General features: G+C 43.4%; 1 protein-coding gene across 3 annotated transcripts in view; it reads left to right on the top strand.

The window, feature by feature from the left end:
* Positions 1 to 22473, top strand: part of PTH2R (parathyroid hormone 2 receptor) — a 101459-nt gene that overhangs the window by 35319 nt on the left and 43667 nt on the right. For 2 of the 3 annotated variants that reach the window (XM_048869919.2, XM_048869918.2), the window contains exons 2-7: positions 1431 to 1533; positions 9661 to 9771; positions 9878 to 9999; positions 11160 to 11257; positions 15693 to 15879; positions 17467 to 17620. In XM_048869919.2, the coding sequence (XP_048725876.2) occupies positions 1431 to 1533; positions 9661 to 9771; positions 9878 to 9999; positions 11160 to 11257; positions 15693 to 15879; positions 17467 to 17620 (775 nt within the window). Of the gene's footprint in view, positions 1 to 1430; positions 1534 to 1574; positions 1934 to 9660; positions 9772 to 9877; positions 10000 to 11159; positions 11258 to 15692; positions 15880 to 17466; positions 17621 to 22473 lie in introns of those variants that run through there. The other variant, XM_048869920.2, reaches the window with a different exon arrangement.

The raw sequence follows: 22473 nt of genomic DNA, 5'->3' as shown, positions 1-22473 counted from the left end.
GATCTGTAGATAAGGGTATTTTGAAAGAGACAACTTATCTGCTAGGGCTGAGCCGGTAGGTTAGGTAAAAAACTCACCCTTGCCTGGTTTCAGTTGAAGAAACTCCACTTCTGTGAGTTTGGGTTCTGGAGACTTGGCTAATGTACCCCTTACGTTTGCATATGCAGGGGCATGCATTCAGGGCATTATGCTTTACAGGAGGGAAGGAGAGTGGTCTAGCCAGGTCAAGCGTGGAAGTCAGGAGATCTGGCTGATCTGCCACAGACTTCCTGTTTGACTTTGGTTGTGTCACTTAACACTGCCTCATTGTTCCCTTCTATAAAATGGGCTTAACACCTACCTCACCAGGATGTGTTAAGTCTTAATTCACTAATGTTTATAAAGGGCTTTGAGCATTTCAGACAGAAGGTGATATAGAAGGGCACAGTATTATTCTGGAATGAATTATACATGCTTCTATCAGAATGCACACATTCCCCCTTTCCCCGGACCTACGGGAAGCGTGCGGAAACAGCCTTCTGAAAGCATCCCTTATGCAGAGGGGACTGCCTATCTGGTATAGTGCTTGTGTCCAGGTTCCCTGTTCTCAGCCCTGGTGTAGAGGATGGAGTGGCAGTGTAAAGGGGGTGGGTGGAGAGTGTGACCGCAGCGCACTATGCTACAACTAGTCTGCTTTCCAGGATGCATCTGGGGAAATGGGAAGCAGAGTACAAATCAGAGCAACCCTCGGGATGCTCTAACACAACAGGGCCAGGGAGGAATACAGGGAGTGCAAAGAAGGCTTAAAACCACCTTTGTCTACCATCACCTCCTCATCCTCAGCACAGGCACAGGGACATGGGAGTAACTGAGACTCACCCGACTCCCCTCTGTCTATCCCAGCAGGCAGTACGTAGGTTGAAAGTCAGGGTTTGACGATGTACATACATAGTGTGCAGCTAGTGGCACCATTAAATCTGCCAGAAGTTTTTCTCAACAGCTACAGGGGAACGTGCCTTCGAAAATGCCGGCATGATGAGAATGTTAACTGGTGGAATTAGGGTTGTGGGAATAGCCAACCTTTCAGTTTAGTGGCTGAACTGCAGCATTGCGGAAAAACTAGTTTTGGGTTAACCTGAAATGAAACTATTTACATTTTTTTTTGGCGAAATGAATTTTTTTTTGCGGGGGGGGGGGGGGGGGGAGAGAACTTGTCTCAGATCAACCAGTGTGTAAAGTTACCCCACCCCCAAATGTAAAAAAAGTGAAATTCAAAACAAAAATGTGTGTCCCTTTGTAAAATCAAAACATTTCCTTCTGAAAGTGTTAGAAATGCGGGTTTTGAAAATTAACTCGTTTAGAGCACTCCCATTAAAATACAGCTAAGTGTCAAAGGATCCAAGCAACAGCCTTTCTCACTGCTGTTTTCTATGCATTTTTTTTCTGTACAGGTGGATTCTGATGACACGATTACCACGGAGGAGCAGATTTATCTTCTCCTGGAAGCCAAAATTCAGTGTGAACTAAACCTCACAACCCAACTACAAGAAGGAGGTGAAGTACTTAAGCACCCGATCTTTCTCTTCCCTCCACCATCAGTACTAAAGGGGTGTCAAGACTGTCAAGTATATTGACCATCCCAAAGCGCAGGAGATCAATGCAGAAAGATCCCAATTTTTTTCTTATTCAACATTTCTCTGAATCGAATCGTGTGTGTGTGTGAATGTTGCCTTTAATAGACATTCCTTATTTCTCTCCCAGTTTATCTTGAAGACTCAAGGAGACAAGGTTGCACATAGGCTGATGCTTCAAACTGATCAAGGCTTTTGAGCCTTCTTTGATATCCGTAGTTAGTGAGGTTCCAGTCACTTGAATTCATGGATGTGCCTGAGATACCACATTCTCTTCATAGTCTGTTTTATTATTCCACACTGCTGTGGAGTTAAGTTTAAAGGTGAGCTGAAAAGGGTTTTTAAAAACATGCCTTTTTTGCTCTTTTGGAAGAGATTTTATCTTGGCTATCATGCATGTCCAGTTTGATCTTTCCTGGTTTGCTAGAAGGTCTCAGGTTTCAGAGTAGCAGCCGTGTTAGTCTGTATTTGCAAAAAGAAAAGGAGGACTTGTGGCACCTTAGAGACTAACCAATTTATTTGCATCTGATGAAGTGAGCTGTAGCTCACGGAAGCTTATGCTCAAATAAATTTGTTAGTCTCTAAGGTGCCACAAGTCCTCCTTTTCTTTTTTAGAAGGTCTCAGACATCTTTATTGTGAACAATAACACCTGAATTGAAAGGATGAGGCTACAGAATCTTTAACAAAACTTTCTTTTGTCTAAAATGTTAGCCACTGAACTTAAATAGTTGTTAATTAAGACAAATCAAATATAAAGACTTCAAATCCCTTCTTCTCTCAGTTGATCAACTTTTACTCTTTTGGCTCTTCTGACATCCCTACAGCTGAGCAGATAATGGATTTTTATTTTTTTTGGTTCAGCGCTGAACTGAAAAATGCAAAATAAATGTTGTGTAGTATCCATCTAAATACTTTGTTCAACCTGAAATGATTGCAGATGGGATTGCTGTCTTTCGCCCTTTTTAATTAACTTAATTTCTATATGAAACACCATTTTGAAATGAGAAGTCGAAATGTTTCACTGTTGAAATTGCTGAAATGAAATGCTTCATTTCAAAATGTCAAAACCATTTTGTTTCAGAACCAGTGAAACAAAATATTCCAAAACTTTTTTTTTTTTTTTTTTTTGGCTGAAGCTACTTGCCAAATTAGACCTGAATGTGTGTGTGAATATTTGCCCAAAGCAAAATTCACCTAGCCCTAGACATCACCGTTTCACTAGTTCTGCATTCTTTATGGAGAGTTCCAGCCCAGTCAGGACTTGAATTTCTAGGTTTCCTGATTCTTTTCCTACTTACACTAGAGTTACCCCCACTATAACTGTTGGCTTCACCAGTTGAAAATCTGGCCTCTAGAATTTAGAAAAGATCGGCTAGTCTAGCTCCCTGTCACTGCAGGATTAATTCCTACAGACCACATATCGGTGAACTTTGCACACTATTTTCAAAAACATATTGTATCACCCCATTTACATGGAAATGCTTCAAAGACATCATAAGTATTGAGATACTCTTGCGAGCGGTTGGAGAAGAGATTTATATTGGAGGATGAGGACTTGGAGTAAAAGGAATTTGGGATAAAAGGGAAACCACAAAATTAGGCTTTGCTTTGTTTTCGTTTGGTTTTGTCTAAATAAGAAAACATGTCTTCTGTACATACATATTATTACTGTCAGTAACAATGTGTAATAGCAACCATAAGAACAGTCTCACCAATAAATAATACTAATGCCAGTCGTCATAATAGTAATATCACTAATAACAGTAATCACGGTTTCCAAGTTTTTTGAAAGAAGATAATTTATGGTGTTCATTGAGAGGAAGATGGCAAGTTAATATTCAATTGAACATAAAGTATTTTTTTCCTTCTACCAGACAATGCATGTGTACTGTTTACATGCACAAAACAACTCTCGGTGAACAAAATACTTACCGAAGCCTGTTTTCACGAGAGCTCCACAAAAATGAATGCAAAGTCCAATGGCTTAGGTCATGTGAGTTACAGTAACACACAAACATGTCTGTCGAGGTGCCACAGAAAAATGAATACTATGAACTAGGATTTCATCTCACGACCTATTTCACGACACTACTTAAACGTGTGTAAATCAATCTGTATTCCAGATAGGATTTAGGTACATCCTTAACTTTAAGACCATGCTGTACAAAAACATGTGTGTAAGTGCTTCCTGAATAAGGGTGCTTTCTTTACAATGCTGTGCATTTGAAATAATCCCGTTCTTAGGAAGTGGTGTTTTTCCAAATTTACGCCAGTGTAACTGAGATCAGTATCTGGCCCTGAAGCTTTACAGAATGAGTTAAAAATAAATATTTAAGAAGCCCCGAAGTTCAGGTTTTCCTTTGATCTGCTTTTTTGGTGGTAGTGACTTCCTGTAGTGGACCTGAAATAATATACGAGCCTTTTATACTTATTCTTAGTAGTGAAGTCCCTGACAAGTGTAATTCTTAATGGATGAAACAAACTGGAACAATCTTTAACCACACAAAAATTACTGGATCAAAAGTTAATCAGATTTTACGTTTGTTCAAAAGCCAACCCCTTTTAAGCAGCCAAATATAATTGGGTATACTTGTTCTGAGACGAGATGTATTGAGCCAGTGAGTAAAGGGTAACTGAGTTGGTTGCTATTTCTTTAATAGAATAATTTCAATTATATTTCCAGAAAGGTTGCTGGGTCTCTGTTCTGCACTGATGAATGACCTGTATTTCCCACTGTGTGAATAAAAGAGGCAGGCTAAGTGATGTGGAGAGTTTGAGACCCAGTCTATACTACAAAGTTAGGTTGACATAAGCTGCCTTGCATCAACCTAGTTGTGCATGTGTCTATACTTTAATTTGTCTCCCACCAACGTAAGTACCCTGTTGTGGTGACACAGTGACATCGCCTCCCCGAACGGCATTGAGCCACGGTTGATGTACTGAGGTCAACGTGACGTGCATGTAGACACTGTATTACCTATGTCAACCCTAACAGTCCTCCTGCAGCTGTCTCACAATGCCCGACACTGACCGCTCTGGTCACAAATGTGAACTCCACTACCCAGGGGGTCACGGACACTGGAAGCCTCTCTTCCTCCCACCTTAAAGCCTTGTGAATTTTTGAAATGCCTTTTCCTTATTGCCCAGCTTGATGAGCACACGTCGCAGCTCTCGATTGTTATGTACAACTGCTCAGCTGACTGTGCTGACTACACGCTCCAGATGTACATGGACCAGCCACAGAAATGTGAACATCTATGGGGAAATTGCACGGGGGATGCAGGAGAAGGGGTATGACAGGGACCAGCAGCAGTGCCGAATGAAAGCCAAGGAGCTGCAGCAGGCATATCAGAAGGTCAGGGAAGCCAAGAGTCAATACAGTGCTGAGCTACAGACCTGCCCCTTTTGCAAAGAACTGCATCCCATGCTTGGTGGAGACCCCACTTACACCCCGCACGGCATTGTGGATGTCTTCAAGGAGCTGAGTCACAGGCCCCTGACATGAACAGTGAGGAGGAGGAGGATGGGGAGAGGAGGGAGACATGCGACGGCGGGCCCAGCTATGCTGCAAGCCAGAACCTGTTGAAGACTTCACAGCAGTCCAGTCAGCCCCAGGGGTCGAGCACAGGCGAGCTTGATGCAGGGGAAAGAACCTTGGGTAGGCGTGTAAACGTATTTCCCATTCCAGTGATGTACTGATGGTGCTCCCAGCTTAGCAGGATGTAGCTCTCAACTTTTTCATTAATTTATTCGTACTAGAAGAGGTAGCAGTACAACAAGCAGAGACAGTTATCTGCTTTTCAGTCCCCTGTAGAGTTAGGCAGGGGAGGCCATGCAGAGCAGTTTATGTACAGAGGGGCATCCTTTGTGTTTCTGTTTCTGGGAGTGAGTGACAGAGGATGGATCACCTGATGATTACCTGTATTGTTCATTCCCTCTGGGGCACACTGGCCACTGTCAGAAGACAGGATACTGGGCTAGATGGACCTTTGGTCTGACCCAGTAGGGCCATTCTTATGTTCTTTGAATTCTCCTGAGAGATCTTGATGAAACTTTCATGGAGGTTCTTTGCAATCCTCTCCCAAAGGTTTCTAGGGATGGCAGCCTTATTTCTTCCTCTATGGCAGGACACTTTCCCACGCCAATCTGTGATGACTTCGTCAGGCACCACTGCAGTACACAGGCTAGCGGCATATAGGCCTGGGCGGCTTCAGGATGCCAGCAGCAGCTGTGCTCTCTGTGCCTTTGTTACCGTCAGGAGTGAGATATCCACTAAAATCACCATGGCCTGTGGAAACTGGTACGGGTATTCAGTGCCTGATCATCATAGTTTCGTGCAACTGAACAATTCCTTCCTCATTTCCCGCCCCTGGTGGGCCACACTCCCCATGGCTGGTGCTGTGTGCAAGCAATCCCAAGTAGAAGTGTCAATAAGTATGTCTTGTGTAAAACTTTAGGGGAGCAAGCAAAGGGAGTTCTGACCCTTTCACTTTCTGTTATGGCTACAGTGCAAAAGGTACCTGTGTTCTGTCTGTAGCTGCTGGTGTTGCAGCCTTCAGGGCTTCCCTCTCCACACCCGCGGAATGCCTGAGCCAGATGAGGAGAAAGAGGAGGACTTGGGGCGACATGCTCAATGAGATCCTGCAAGCCAGTGCTGCATCAGACCATGAGCAGAGGGCCTGGAGGGTGAATATTGCAGGCTGTATGGAAAAAGAAAGACTGAAAAGGAGAGGGAGAAGGAGATGCACCAGGACACACAGGGGCTTCTGTGGCACCAAACACAGATGCTGCAGACTCAAGTGGAATGACCGGTTCAACAAGCACAGGCTAAGCTCCCTTTGCCTTCCATGGAGAACTCCATTTTAGTACCTCCCTACACCCCGCTCAACAGTCCACATGGCCCCCCGGGCTGCATCCCTACCCCTACTACTTCACACTGAGGGACAGTAAGGACAACTCCTGCTTCACATACACTGACCTGGGAGAGCCACGGTTGCTGTGTGTAGGTAAAAATGGACATGCGTGTTCTTTCCCCTTGTTAAGTTCTGTTCCATTCATTTATTTAGTTCTTTTAAAACGTATTTGCTTTTAAATTGCACCAATTTTTCTTGCACTGTTTTTGTTACTCAATAAACTCCTATTTTTTGGAAAATAATTCATCTTCTTTCCTTGACAACCTATTCTGCAGAGTGCCTAGTGGAACTGAAAGCACTTACATGCGTGTTGTACAGAGTGACAGAACTCCTAGGATCAGTGACAAACAGTGCTATATTCATAAATGTACACCACGCAATTCCCAACAGGCCCCAAAACAGTAGGGCCACTTCAGTGCATTACTGTGGCTCATGGTTAAATGCTCTTTCAAGGCCTCCCTTAACAGAAAACCTCCACGTTGAGCTCTTCTAATAGCCCTTGTGTCCGGCTGCTCAAATTCAACAAATGTGCCACCTCAGCCCTCCACACTGGTGGTGACTTTTCCCCCTTTGCCTCACAGATATTATGCAGGGCACAGCAGGCAGTTATAACTGTTGAGATATTTCGCTTGGAGATCCAATCTTGTGAGTAAACAATCCCCATGGTTTCTTCAATCAACCAAAAGCACGTTCAGCTGTCCTTCTGCACCTGTTGAGCCGGTGGCTGAATCTTTCCTTAGTGCTATTGAGGTGCTCAGTGTACGGCTTCACGAACAAGGGGATAGCTGGGTCCCCCAGGACTATATTGGCATTTCAGCATTCTCCAAATGGTAACCTTCTGGATGGGAAAGAATGTCCCCCGGCTTGCAGCTTTCTGAATAGTACTGTGTTCTTAAAGATACGAGCGTCATGCACCTTCCCTGACCAGCCCAAGACTGTCGATGAAGCATCCCTGGTGATCCACCAATGCTCGTAAAACCATAGAAAAGTAGCCCATTCTGTTTTACTCTGGGATTAGGTGGTCAAAATAAGAATATGCAGGCCACCTACTGCTCCACTCATGTTCGGGAGCGCCCTGGCTACGTATCCATTCACTAAGTCTTGTGCGTTGCCGAGAGTGACAGTCCTGTGTTGGAGGAGATGATTAATGGCCCTGCACATTTCCATGACAATGGCCCCCATCGTGGATTTTCCAACTCCAAACTATTTCCCGCTGACCAGTAGCAATCCAACATTGCAAGTTTGCACAGTGTGATCATCACTTGCTTCCCCGCTGTCAATGTAGCTCTAATTCTCGTGTCCCTGCACTGGAGGGCTGGGGTGAGCTCTGCATGCAGATCCAGAAATGTGGCCTTTCTGATCAAAGAGTTCTGTGGCCACTGCTTGTCATCCCAAACCTACATTATAGTGCAATCCCACCCATCCGTGCTCCTTTCTTAGGCCCACAAGCAGTGCTTGGCCATCTGCAACTTGCTCCATCAACACCATCAATAACTTTGAATTGGATTTTGGTATATACCATAGCAGTCTGTCTTCCACAAAATCGTCATGTTCCCCTGGTAGTAATGCTGGACTTCAACTACCCAGACAGCTGTTAGAAAAGTGATATGGCAAAGCACAAAATCTCTAGTGAATTCTTGGAATGTGATGGGGACAACTTCTTGTTTCAGAAGCCGAAGGGCAGCCATTTATTTTAGACTTGATTCTGGCTAGCAGTGAGGAATTGGTTGTGAATCTGAAGATGAAAGGTGGGGGGATGGATTAGATGCCTTTTCAAGGTCCTTTCCAGACCTACTTTTCTATGATTCTCTGCGTAGACTAAATGGCATGGATATACTGCACATATATTTTCCCATGTAGTTTGTTCTCATAGGAAGCCCAGGGGCCAGTTATCCTTCCTCCTGTTGAAAAACCCAGAGTTTCCTCTTCATCCTTCCAATGTAGGGGAAGAATCTGTAGCACCAATATGGGGACCAGGTGGGGCCAAGTCCATCAGGAAATCAGCTGTCAACTAAATAGATGCAGGAACCCTGCATGGTGCGTGCAAGTCAGCATAGGCCATAGGAGTTGTGTGGCTACCATTTGTCTAACTTAGGTACTTATATAGCCCCATTATCATAGTATCTTAGCACCTCGCAATCTTTAATGTATTAGTCCCTCACAACAGCCCTGTGAGGCGTGGAAGTGCTATTATCTCCATTTCCACAGATGGGGTAATTGAGGCACAGAGAGACTTGACCACGGTCACATGGGAAGTCTGTGGCAGAGCAGGGAATTTGCAACCAGGTCTCCCAAGTTCTAGGCTAGCAGTATAACCACTGGACCATCCTTCTTCTCTGTCCCCTTGGTACTTGTGTCCTATATCCCTCTCTGTGGGGCAAGCAAGCACAAGGAGTAAGTTATCACTGCTTCCGCTAGGAGATTTGCACATTGCATTATTGTGGAGTCAAATGGTGACAGACTCCAGTGTAGCTTCACCACATAGACCTCACTTTATTACACCGATAATTGTCCTGGCAGCAGGACTCCGCTTTGGAATCAGTCTTAATTTGAGCAGTCAGAAATTAGACAATTTAGGAGGTTCACAGACATACCTTGATATACCTATCCTACCACAGCTCCTAGAATCAGCAAAAATGTGTGCAACAGTCAAAATAACAATTTCCTAGCAGTATACGATCTCCTATTTCTTATTCATGGGGGACCATGAATTTCCAATAAATTTGACATATTTTGCAAATGTTGGAGGGCAGAGTTAAGGTAGGTGGATGGTGTAAATTAAGTGGGTTGAGAGTCAGAGATGAAGAGTTCTATGGAAGTGCGGAACTGGCTGCATCTCCAGAGAGTCTAAGAATTGGGTTTTAAAAATATTTAGAGGTTGATTTTATTTTTTTAAAGAAACTGATATTGTTTTGGGGGTATAAGCTAGATGTCACTAGTTCATTTTCAATTGTGTTATTTGGGAAGAAATTTAACACTTTAATCCTTAGGTACCTAAATTGCAAGATACTTTTAAATCTCTGTTACTTAATTTGGGCACAGGTATTTAGGCGAAACGGTAAAAACATAAGTGGCATAGAGGCTTGTCTCACACTTTTCATTTCTTCTTTCTATGTCTTCCTTCTATTGTGTGCAGAGGGTAACTGCTTTCCAGAATGGGATGGACTAATATGCTGGCCCAGGGGCTCACTGGGAAAAAAGATGGCTGTCCCATGCCCTCCTTATATATATGACTTCAATCACAAAGGTACCACTGGTCTTCTTGTTCTCATCGGATTTATCTGAAGCAAATAAAAAGCCAGGTGGTGCAAAGGACCTGCGTAGACTAACCAAGACTTATTTCCTCCATGCAGGGGTGGCTTTCAGACACTGTAGCCCTAATGGAACATGGGACCTTGTGCAGGGTTTGAACCGAACGTGGGCCAATTACTCTGACTGCCTTCGCTACTTACAGCCAGAAATCAGCCCGGGGAAGGTATGGGGGTGTTTTCCCAATGCAATCATAGAGCATGAGAGTTTGGATGGGAGGAACAAATCCTGAAATTGTACGCACTTTTCATTCCTTGATGGTTCTATACAGAAACAAATGGAAATATGAATGACATGCACATTGTTGTCCTAACTTAATAATGGTGCATCAGTCCCATTGAGCGTTTATTATTTACACAATGGTTTTTAAGTCATAAAATGAGGAAGAGTCTTATTTAAAACAACATAGACGTCAAGGAACTGCAGACATTGAAGCTATGAACTGAAGGCACTTTCCCCTCTCAAGTGTGCCTCGCTGTGTTTAATGTGGTTGTGAGGGCTAAATTCATCCATAGCAGAAGAGCTGCAATTTCCATTGTCATCAGTCGGCATGGTATCTGCTTTAGGCAGGGGTGGACTAACTCCAGATTCTTGGATCCAAAATTCATGTCCCAGGGCTGTGTGCTTGGATCCGGGTCTAAATAGGCTACGTCTTTCTTCCTTTTAATATTGAGCTGTGTGATGTATTCATGCTAGACTCTCAGCAAGCTGTCACACAGCAGCCCTCTTCAGGGCAATGGGCAAACATATTCTAAAACGCCATCAGCAGCTGAGCTGAGAGGGAGGAGGAGGAATCAGAGCCTTGGCTCCACCCCCTCCAATGTAGAAGTCAATGGAGCTGAGCAGATACCAGGGCAAGAGAAGTGTGCCCAATTATTCCCTCCCTCCCACCAAAGCTAGTGGCGGGAACTGACAACAGACAAAATGCCAATATTGCCAATATTGCCTGCTCTTGTGCTTTTGAATGATGGTTAGTGTGTTTCTTCAAATCTGCAGCTCCAAGAATCATGTTACATGATCTCATCTTTCTTTATAAAAATAAATGTTAGTTTCCATGGTTGTGGAATAAAGTTTTAAAAGTGACCCCCTAAGGAGTACAACACCAGAAGGCAAATATATGAACCCAAGTTCTTCCTTTTAGTACTCTTGTGATTTATTTTTTTCCAGTGTAGACTGATGAATCTTGAATTCTTTGGGATGGCAGTACAACAGGTTCATCCCTGGTGTAAATCCACTGATGTCAGAAACTGGTAAACTGGATTATTGGAGACTTTGTACACACAGATGAAGAAAATAAAGTGGAAATGGTCTTGTTTTCTTTTCCAGAGGGAATTCTTTGAACGTCTCTACATTATGTATACTGTTGGATATTCTATGTCCTTCAGTTCCCTGGCAGTGGCTGTTTTCATCATCGGCTACTTCAGGTGAGCAATTCATAGTTCCAGCTGCTCTGTCCCCTTTTTGCACCATCATCTCTACAAGAGATAATCTTATATTCCTTATTCACACAGGACTGTCCAATCTCTTGATGCTTTTTTATATTCCTGTCTGCAGTGCTGACAGTAAATATTGTGCATTGCATGGAGTAATTTTCAATGGCTACCCATTGTGTAAAGCTTTGATCAGATGAAGAACACGTTAAAACATTTCAAGGGAAAATAATTTCCCATGGCCATGTAAAAATTGCAAGCAGCAAGAGACATTGTATCAGTCTCCAGAACAGTTAAAGATGACAGCACAGTGAGGCACAGAAAGATCAGAGTGGATTATCCTATAGTCTGTTTTTGAGGCTTAATGGCTTATTTCACAACTGAAACAATAGGATTGCTGGCATGTGGAATTATCCGCTTGAGTTATTGCTAGGAATATTGCTGTGGTCAGTTGCCAACACTTTAGGAGTTGAATGCTCACTCTAATGCTCTCTTTTGAAATAACCAAAGAAGAAACAAACTCTAAAGACTGCATGCCAAGTTTTCCATGACTATTCCTCATATTAAGGTCTCCAGCAGCGTGTTAGGCATTTCATGGAAGACATGGAAAAACAGTGAGATCCTCGCTTCTGCTCTGGCCCCTTTATGCTGTGTAAAAAGGCTGCAGAGGAGCTCTGAAAGCCCTGTTTTTGGCTCTGGAAGATTTCTTCTGGTACAGGCACTGCAGAAGACAGCCATAGAGTGGAGAACCTCCTCACGAATCTTGGTGTAGGGCGCATGCTAGGTGTGGGAGAGGAATGCCAGGGAATGCAAGTAGCATTGCAGCCATTAAGAGCAGTGCTGTGACCCATAGGTCGGCCTAGGGAGGCTGCTGTAATGTAGACAGTCCCTTGACACCGCACCCTCCTGGGCTGCAAGTTCTGGGCCATGCCTCCTAGGGATGCATGGTCACAGTCCCAATGCAAACCTGACCTGTGACAGACAAAAACGATGGGGGCAAACAGTAGGAAGGGAAAGGAGCGAGGAGGATGAGGATTACCGCAGTAAGACTATGCAGTTTTTTCATTGTCAGCATTTGCACTTGTTGGTGTTTCTGGCAATTTTGTCTGAGTTTTTATTATGGCTTTAAAAATAGATAATAATGATTGCCTGCCTTACTGAGTCATCAGCATAAAACCCAGTGCATTCTGGGAAAGGACCTTAGGGAGTTTGAGTGATTGCTAACTAGTTAATATTATGCATTAGGGCAGGCATCTCCAGGTGGGGCAGTTACACACATTCTTCCAACTTCTTTTCCATAGCATGTGAACAAGGTTTAATCTTGGAAGAAATGTTTATATAGTTTTAGTTGCAAGGGTGTGGGTAGAAGAAGCTATTGCAAGCAGCAAGAAGTTTGATGTCTGCTAGAATCAGATTCAGAAAAATACTTATGTGCTTCAGGCCATTTCCGTTCAGGAGAGCTCTTAGGCACATTCATGTGCTTAAGGCCTACTTAAGTCAATAAGAACGCAGTCACTCTGTAAAGGAAATGGTAGATAACCAACTGAGTGTGAGCTCCGAGTGTGAGTTGGTAGATGCTGAGTAAATGTGATCCACATAAGCAGGGAAATATCAGGTCAGAATGGGGAGGTGGTATTATCTTTGTATATAGCATTAATGAGACTATTACTGTCTGGTTCAGGTGTCCATACTTCAAAAAGGATGCTGAAAAATCAGAAAGGGTTCAGAAAAGAACTACAGGGTCTGGAGAATGTGCCTTATAGTGAGAGAGTAAAGAGACTCCATCTGTTTTGTTTATTAAAGAGCGGGTTAAAAGGTGACTTGATCATGGTCTACAAGGGGGAAAGAATTCTGATGGTAGACAGTTCTTTGATCTATCAGACAAAGGCTTAACAGGACCCACGGACTGGAAACTGAAGCTAGACAGCTTCAGACTAGAAACACGATGTGTATTTTTACATTAAGGTCAATTAACCGCTGAAACAACTTACCTAGGGACATTGTGGATTTTTCCATCACTGGTAGTCTTCTGGCCTTAAAATATGTGAATCTATGCAGTCAATGGTGTCATACTGTCTGGAGTGGCTCACAGCTCTGAGTGCCAACCTCAAGGCAGACTGTCAGAAAACAGGGTAGACACCCCAAACTGGTAGTGGGTTCTATAATTAGATTTCACCAACCCAGTAACAAATGTGAACTCCTGGATTACTATACCAGTCCTACCATGGAGTCACAGACAGTCCCCTTAGGGTCTGTCTACGCTACCTGCCAGATCGGCGGGCAGTGATCAATCCAGCGGGGGTCGATTTATTGCATCTAGTCTAGACATGATAAATTGACCCCCGAGCACTCTCCCGTCGACTCCTGTACTCCACCGCCGCGAGAGGTGCAGGCGAGTCAACAGGGGAGCAGCAGCAGTCGACTCACCATAGTGAAGACACCTCGTTGAGTAGGTCTAAGTATGTCGACTTCAGCTACATTATTCACGTAGCTGAAGTTGCGTAACTTAGATAGATTCCCCCCACCCCCCACCCCAGTGCAGACCAGGGCTTAGACTCTCCAATCTATCTTGCCACCCAGACAAACTGGGCTTTGTGATAATGGTCACTTAAACCGAAAATCACGTCACATCTGGTTGCTCCCAGTCTCAAGAGACCAATCAGTTACCCTAGATCAATTTTACTCTAGATCTTACACCAAAGACAACGCTGGTAGCCAATTCTATAGTAAACTAACTAAATGCTTATTAGCTAAGAAAAGGAAATGAGAGTTATTGAGAGGTTAAAGCAGATAAAATATATGCACAAATGAATCACAGTTTGTAATTCCAAATAGTGGCAGTGATGTCATAAACTGCCGGTTTCCCAAAAGTCTTCTCAGGGTACCCAGATTGTCTTTGGGCACCTCGGCTTTGTATCTGGTACACCTCCCTGTAAGAGTCCAAACAGTCCAGAGATGAAGGATCTTTCTCTGAATCCATACTTATAGCTTCTTCTCACAGAAAACAAGCTGACAATGTCACTACCCAGGTGGGTTTTTCCTTTGATGAGTGAGGAAGGTATTTAGAGTCTTTGACCTCCGGTCATCATACATAATGACCACTTGCTTTGAAATTAGCACTTTTCTGTTCAAGTTCCTCATTTGCATTCCACAAAGCCTCCTTTGCGTTTTAGGGCTTGTTTGGTGGGTTATTTAGTTACGGGGGTACACAAAATGGAAATGTTTGCTACTGCATTATAGCAGGATACAGATAAGTGAAAACAATGCAAGTAACATCCCACTAGTTTTCATGACGTTTAAACACCAAATACACTCTTATACATTTAATAATCACTTTGATCCACACAAATAGACAATGAATAGGCCTGGGGCTCTGGCATGAGCTGGCACCTGGTCTGCCAGCATCACAAACGGGACTTAAGCACATGCTTGATGTTAAGCATTTGCTGGAGGGCTGTCCTGAATAGAGATGCTTTCCTGAGTTGGAGCCTATGTAATTTAAGGATGCTGTACTGCAAACTCTTATTACCAAGCATAGTGCATAATACCATGAACTTCCCCCTTCAGTAGCATTATTCACTGTACAGTGCACAATGTTTGAGTAAGTGGTTGTACGATTCAGCCCAATTAGTTTCTATTGCTGTCAGGGTGGCATCTGGCAAGCTTTATATTCAGTTTACTAACAACAAGCTGCAGACTGTCAACAGTTGAGACTTGTAAATATTTGCTCATGTGAGGTGTTGCATTTTAAGCCTTATCTTACGATAGGAAAGTTCAGCAAAAATATTGTCGGTAACTGTCATCACTAAGTAATCATGCCCTTTTATTTTGTATTTTTGACCTTCCTAAGAAAAATATAAGAGTCCTTAAAGTATGAAATAGTGACTAAGGCCTGGTCTACACTAGTGGGGGGGTCGACCTGAGATACGCAACTTCAGCTACGAGAATAGTGTAGCTAAAGTGTCCTCGTGTCCTCACGGCGAGGGGTCGACTGCCGCTGCTCCCCCGTCGACTCCGCTTCTGCCTCTCGCTGCGGTGGAGTACAGGAGTCGACGGCAGAGTGATCAGGGATCGATTTATCACGTCTACACTAGATGTGATAAATCGATCCCCTATAGATCGATCACTACCCGCCGATGCGGCGGGTAGTGTAGACGTACCCTAAGTCGAGGGATGTGGAAGTATTGAACTTGCTGAGCTTGGCCATAGATTATCCCAGAGCCTACTGCAAAATTTTGCCCTTTTGCTGGCTGAATTCAATAACCTCTTCTAAATTATCCTTAAAGAAAAGGAGTACTTGTGGCACCTTAGAGACTAACCAATTTATTTGGTTGGTCTCTAAGGTGCCACAAGTCCTCCTTTTCTTTTTGCGAATACAGACTAACACGGCTGTTCCTCTGAAACCTAAATTATCCTTTTCGTCCCACAGGAGGCTGCACTGCACCAGGAATTGCATCCACATGCATCTCTTTGTCTCTTTCATGCTAAGAGCTGCCAGCATCTTTATCAAGGACAAAGTTGTGCATACGCACAGAGGAGTCAAAGAGCTGGACTCGCTGCTGATGAGTGACCTCCAGAGCACTGTAGTGGCACCTGCAATTGACAAGTCACAATACGTAAGCACTGACCCTCTGGGAAAACAGTCAGCCTGCTAGTTAACTGTTCTCTGAGTTGTTATGCCCCTTTTAGGACAATCTGTATTCCTTCCAGAGGGGTGAGGTATTACTGTGGTGAATCAGTATAAAATATCAGGCTGATCCTGAGGATCAGGCTCTTGAAAATTCAGTATGCAATGGGCCAAAGTCTCATTTTCTTAAAGTAACTTAAGCTCCTGAGGCCCAGATCCTCAAAGGTATTGATGTCAATGGAAGTTGGGGGCCTGTGAGGCTCTGGCTCCTAGGGCCAGATTTTTAAAGGTATTTAGGGGCTGAAAGGTGAAGATAGATGCCTGGTGGGATTTTCAGAAGTGCATAGGCGCCAATGGGAATTAGGTGCCTAGGCATGTCTGAAAATCCCACTAGGCCCCTATCTTCATCTTTAGGTGCCTAAATACCTTTAAGATCCTCACTTAAGTGCTTGACACTTTTAAATATGGGACTTGGATTCCTAAGTCACTCAAGCCAGTGGCTCTCAACCTTTCCAGACTTCTGTACCCCTTTCAGGACTCTGATTTGTTTTGCATGTCCCCAAGTTTTACCTCACTTAAAAACTTACAAAATCAGACCTAAAAATACAGAAGTGTCACAGCACACTTTCTCATTTTTACCATCTAATTATAAAACAAATGAATTGGAATATAAATATTGTACTTACATTTCAGTGTATAGTATGTAGAGCAGTATTAAACAAGTCACTGTCTCCATGAAATTTTACATTGTACTGACTTTGCTAATGCTTTTTATGTAGCCTGTTGTAAAACTAGGCAAATATCTAGATGAGTTAATGTACTCCCTGGGAGACCTGCCTACCCCCAGGGGTTTACGTACACCTGGTTGAGAACCTCTGACTTAAGCACCTTTGAAAATTGTTCCCCAGATTTCAATACTTGTCTACTTGTTTCTATTGTGAATCTTTCTCTTTGTTAATGGGGATGAGACTGACTCACTTTTGCTTATTTGTTCAGGTCACCCTGGCTGTCCTCCTTGCAAAATCTGACCCACTTGTCATTTTCTGCTCGAGTCAGATGCAGGACTGCATTAGCAGGTCACAATGAAGCTGCCTTAGCAGAGCAGCGGGGGTGTGGGAAGCTTTTACAGCACTCGCCCTCTCTCTAGCTGTCTCAAAGAAAAGCTGTTAGTTCTCCACTTTCACAAGCACTAATTCATCCACAAATGGTCCTTACAAAGCAAGGAGAACTGTTGATTTTACACAAAGACTTGACACTGTGCTAAGGATGGCCTTGCTACCTGTTCCTATCTCTGTAAATAAGACATGTTAAAGTTGTCAGAATAGGAGCCATGTGCAATGGGTTTAGTAGCATAATGTCAAGTTTTGGGGGTAGCCATGTTAGTCTGTATTCACAAAAACAACGAGGAGTCTGGTGGCACATTAAAGACGAACAGATTTATTTGGACATAAGCTTTCATGGGTAAAAAACCCCACTTCTTCAGATGCATGGAGTGAAAATTACAGATGCAGTTCTTGGATGGTTGCTGTATCCAGGAATGGTAACCCATTATCTTTCTGTTTGGGTTCCTTGACAGGTGGGGTGCAAGATTGCGGTTTTGATGTTTATTTACTTCTTAGCCACCAACTACTACTGGATCCTGGTTGAAGGCCTCTACCTGCACAGCCTAATCTTCGTGGCTTTCTTTTCGGATACCAAATACCTGTGGGGTTTCACCTTGATAGGCTGGGGTAAGGTATATGGGACTCTTCTGTTCCTTGCATCTTTTCATCAGGCTTCTCAGAGGGAGAGGATTCTGCTATTTTACTATCCCCATTGCTCTGTTTTATCACATGAGACACAAAGAAAAAGACAGGAAGGACCTATGTCCAGCAATAATCCAGGGCCACCAGTAGTTACAGGAAGTTGATTGTGTTGAGCACCACTGGTGAACTCATCAGGAGGTAAAGCTCTGCCACTGACTCCTGTACAACCTGAGGCAAGTGACTTAACTCCTCCATTTCCCGACTCTGAAATGGGGATAATAATACATCCCTACTTCCAGGGGTGTTGTGAGGGCAAAGCAAATCATGTGAAGTGCTTAATTGCAAGCTAAACATGGTATGGTGGGGAGCACCACAGAAAAGCCTCACTATAAATTAAAATAAGAGATAATTGGATATTTGGTCCTCTCCATACTCCAGAGAGAGGTGAATCTCCTGTCCTCCTGTTAGCTTATTTCATATATCAATACACTGGCCATTATTATCCGTTCAAGAAGGATCTATGAATTTGCAGAGATTAAGGCAAATTCCACTGAGTCCCTTCATGTAAATCTGCTCCTGTCAATGATGTTACTCCCGATTTAAACCAGTGTAACTGAGCAGAATTTATCCATGTCCAGAACTAGGGATTGACCACAAGCCTCAGAAGAGAAATGGCAGGAGGTTACTTACTGCACTGGGTCTCTTCAACAGTCATCCTCAGGTTGAACTTCTTACACTGGTATTGCGTTCTCATAGTCTTGCATTAGACTCATAGACTTTAAAGCCAGAAGGATCCATCATGATTATCTAGTCTGACCTCCTGCACATCGCAAGCCACAAAATCTCACCCACCTACTCTTGTAATAGGCCCATAACCGGTGTCTGTGTTACTGACGTCCTCAATTAATCATTTAAAGACTTCAAGGTACAGAGAATTCATCATTTATTCTAGTTCATTCCATCAAGTGACTCATTCTACATGCTGCAGAGGAAGGTGAAATCCCCCATGCCCCCAGAGTCTCAGTCAACCTGACCTGGAGGAAAATTCCTTCCTGACCCCAAATATGGCGATCAGTTAGCCCTGAGCATGTGGACAAGACCCACCAGCCAGACAACTGGGAAAGAATTCTCTGTAGTAACACAGAGTTCTCCCCAGCTGGTGTCCCATATCTGGCCACTGGAGATATTTTCTAGTAGCAGTCACGGATGGGACAAGTGCCATTGTAGGCAGTCTTATACCATCCCCTCTATAAACAGTCACTGCAGTTAAGATCCGTTGTCTGATTCCTTTTGCTTTCACAGTGAAGTGTGTTCTCTGTTTGGTCTGTAAAGAGATCTGAGGTTAACTTCATTTTGTATTTCAATATTTTTAACTTTTCTGAAATGGGGGAAATGAAGTTAACGCTGGTGAAATTGACAGGTGGTGGGGGCTCTGAAAAGGAAATTCATGAAGGAGAAAAAAGGATATTTACCAGGCTGAAACTCGTGTTCTCCACAGCTGATCCAAGCGTAAACAGCTCCCCCCTTCCTTGTCTTTCTAGTTCTGGATTCAACTCAGAACCCAACAGTGAAGGTCATTCATCTTTGGAACAGCTTATCTAGTGATGATGTGGCTTCTCCAGCACTTGCAGACTCTATCTTTCTATTAGCTGTACTATAGCTCAACCAGACGTTATGGGCTGGATGCAGAAATTACTGGGTGAGGTTCCCTGACCTCTATTATGCAGGAGTTCAGACTAGGTGACCACAGTGGTCCCTTCTGGCCTTAAAAATCTATTAATGGTGTGGCATGATGGTTCACCACTGACATTTCATCCTTGATACTAAGTGGTGATTCTGGCATAAGACACTGTAAATGGAGGCTTCCCTGTAACAAGTGGGGGAGGGATAGCTCAGCGGTTTGAGTATTGGCCTGCTAAACCCAGAGTTGTGAGTTCAATCCTTGAGGGGGGCATTTAGGGATCTGGGGCCAAAAATTGGGGATTGGTCCTGCTTTGAGCAGGGAGTTGGACTAGATGACCTCCTGAGATCCCTTCCAACCCTGATATTCTATGATTCTAAGTGCTGCTTGGGGGATGGTATCTGCAGTGAATAGATAAATAAGCACTGCAATGTGAGACAGGCGCCATAAAGTGTCTTTGATTAAATGTTCGCAGTGCAGTAACACGGATCTAAGGCTACTCTTTTCATACCAAAGAGAACTGAACGAGAGAGAGACCTTGTTTATGCACAGGACCGTTCTTTACTGTCGTCTCAAAATCTCCAGGAGAAGTAACTGACTCCGCGCTCCTCGGCGGGGCAGCAGTAGTGGGTTGTATGGAGGTTGGATTGACCCAGGACCTCGTGTGCTACAAGCCTTGACTACCTGAGCGAAAAGACCCGGCTCTGTTAGCCAAGGCTGTCACAGGCTCATCGATGTGCACGTAGACTGGGGTGTGTCTCAGGACTTGCGGGACAGGGGAATAGAAATGAAATGTTTCTCTGGAGATGCAGGTAATACCTGCTTTGAAGAGGTTTTCAATCCATCTGGCTAACTAGTTAGATGTTTATATGGCCCTGCATCAGCATTGTATCTGAGTGCCTATGCGAGGGCCTGATCCAAACAGGGCTCGTTGCCTGGTTTTTAAAATCAATTTCCCTGGTAAGGGAGAAATGGAAAGGAAGGTTACAGTACAGGGGGGAAGTTTGGGCTTTATTTATTTATTTATTTATTTTTATATATCTAAACATTTCAGGAAACCCAAAACATCATGAGTTTCTCCCATCTCTGGTTAGTCTCTTAAAGTAACACAACTCTTTTCAGGAGCAAGCAGGCTGCTTTTTCTTGTGAATGAAGAACACTCCAGAGGAAAAATATCCTGGGCCAAAGGGAGCTCTGGGGCAGGCCCATTGAAGTCATCGCATGAATTTGACACATCCTGTTGAATGTGTCTGTTCATTCCAGCATTAGCACTTGGGAAAGCAGCGCTCCTCTCTACGTACCCTCCCCCTCGCCTGTTGCTGTAAACAAAAACGTATCGCTTTCCAAATCTCCTTAGCAGCTTTCAGGGTGCAGCCCTGCTTGCCATCATCTGCCAAAGCTTTGAGTTAATCTATTAAGACACACTGATAGGAAATGCTTGATTGGATACGTCCAGGTTCTATCCCTCGCTCTGACATAGGCATGTCTATCTATGTGAGCTTGGCCAAATCGTTTAACCTCCCATGCCAGCTTCACTATATCAAAACACATTAGGTGTAATACTCATTAACTCACAGGGGCTCTGTGTGGTGTTATTGTGTGTAATAGCCTTTGAGATGTCTGGATGGAAGGTACTTTAGAAATGTAGGCTATGATTTTCAAAGGATCCGAAGAGAGTTAGACACCCCAGTCCCCCTGGAACATGCAGGGCTACATTTGGATTGTTTCAAAGGTTAGGGGCCCGATTTTTAAAGGTCTGGAAAGCTATCAGTTTTGGTTTACAGCAGTAGATGATGTGGAGGGTAATTAGAGAACAGAGCTGCTTTCCCAAGTGCTAATGCTGAACGAACAGGGACATGAAGCATGATGTGTCAAATTCATCTTATGACTTCAGTGGGCCTACCGAGAGCTAAATTTGGTGTCTAACTCCTTGAACTACCTTCAGAAATCTAGCCCATAGTCCCTAGGCCAGTGGCAGTCCTACCATGGAGAATAAAGATGGGCTGAAGGTGGATTCGATATGGAGATCTAGCACATTTCTCCTTCTCATAACTTTTCATTTTGAAAATGTGGAGTCCCTTGTGATTTTTTAAAAAAAAAAAAACAAACTACTAGTATTTGGGGATTATTATTTTCAAGCTACTTTTCACTCTTTCTGCTGAGTTCAGTAGCCCTTTCATATAGACTTATAGCCTGCCTCTGCAAAGGGATGGATGCGGTGACCAAATAGGCCTTTTCAATCACCAACTGCTATGATACCATTATTTACATAAAGGCCATCAGTTACTTCCTCTTCAGTCACTTCTTGCTTTGCGTGGGCCTTTTATCTGCATATTTACTTTGGATGTGTGGCAGAAAATTAACCACTCGTTGTTTTAGGAATCAGAATTGCCTGAGGCTTTTATTTAATGCAAGCATATATGCCAGGAGAGTCAGCATAGCCCCACGCAGGGTGGCAAGCTGCTCTGTTTTCCATACACTTTAACAGAATTATAGAGGGTTTTCAGTGGCATTCTCGAACAATACACTTCCGCATGGGTACTTTTCCACAGACCCTTCCAATAATGCCTTATAGGGACAAGATCATACATATTGCAGCATTAAGCAATTATTTTTCAGCCACCACTGCCATGGTCTTGCTGATAACTGAACATCTGTATGTTCTGATCATGGTAATGTTCAAATCTCAGTTGGCAGCTCAAGGAAAAGAAAGTACTTGAAGAGAGGAGCACACAACACTTGCTGGTTTCCATGCCAATGCTGTGTTCTGCATGCTCATTTACTGTTATATTTATTTAATTTTTTTCTAAACTAACATATTTTTGATAAAGTACATCGCAGCTGCTTCCCAGACACCAATTCCAAGAATGGCTTCTAAAATAGTTTGCTTAGGATCTCTATAAATAGTCCACACAAAACATATTGAATTGAGCTGAACAAAACTTGGAATGTCTGTCCTATGGGAAATTCAGGTATTTCAACATGTGTTCTTCGATTTGGAAATGGTGAAACATTTTTGTTTCAGCATTTTTGATCACAGCTAAGTTTTCTATATTTCTGAATGAAAACATTCAAGCTCTGGTTTGTTGAATTGACTTGAAATGATTAAACTGCTTCTTCCAGTGGTGCTGTATTGCCTCATAGGAGATGTGGTTCA

Source organism: Caretta caretta, chromosome 11 (assembly GCF_965140235.1).
Source record: "Caretta caretta isolate rCarCar2 chromosome 11, rCarCar1.hap1, whole genome shotgun sequence".
Classification (NCBI taxonomy): domain Eukaryota; kingdom Metazoa; phylum Chordata; order Testudines; family Cheloniidae; genus Caretta; species Caretta caretta.
The sequence above is the reverse complement of the archived record's forward strand: the minus strand, read 5'-3'. Positions and strand labels throughout refer to the sequence as shown.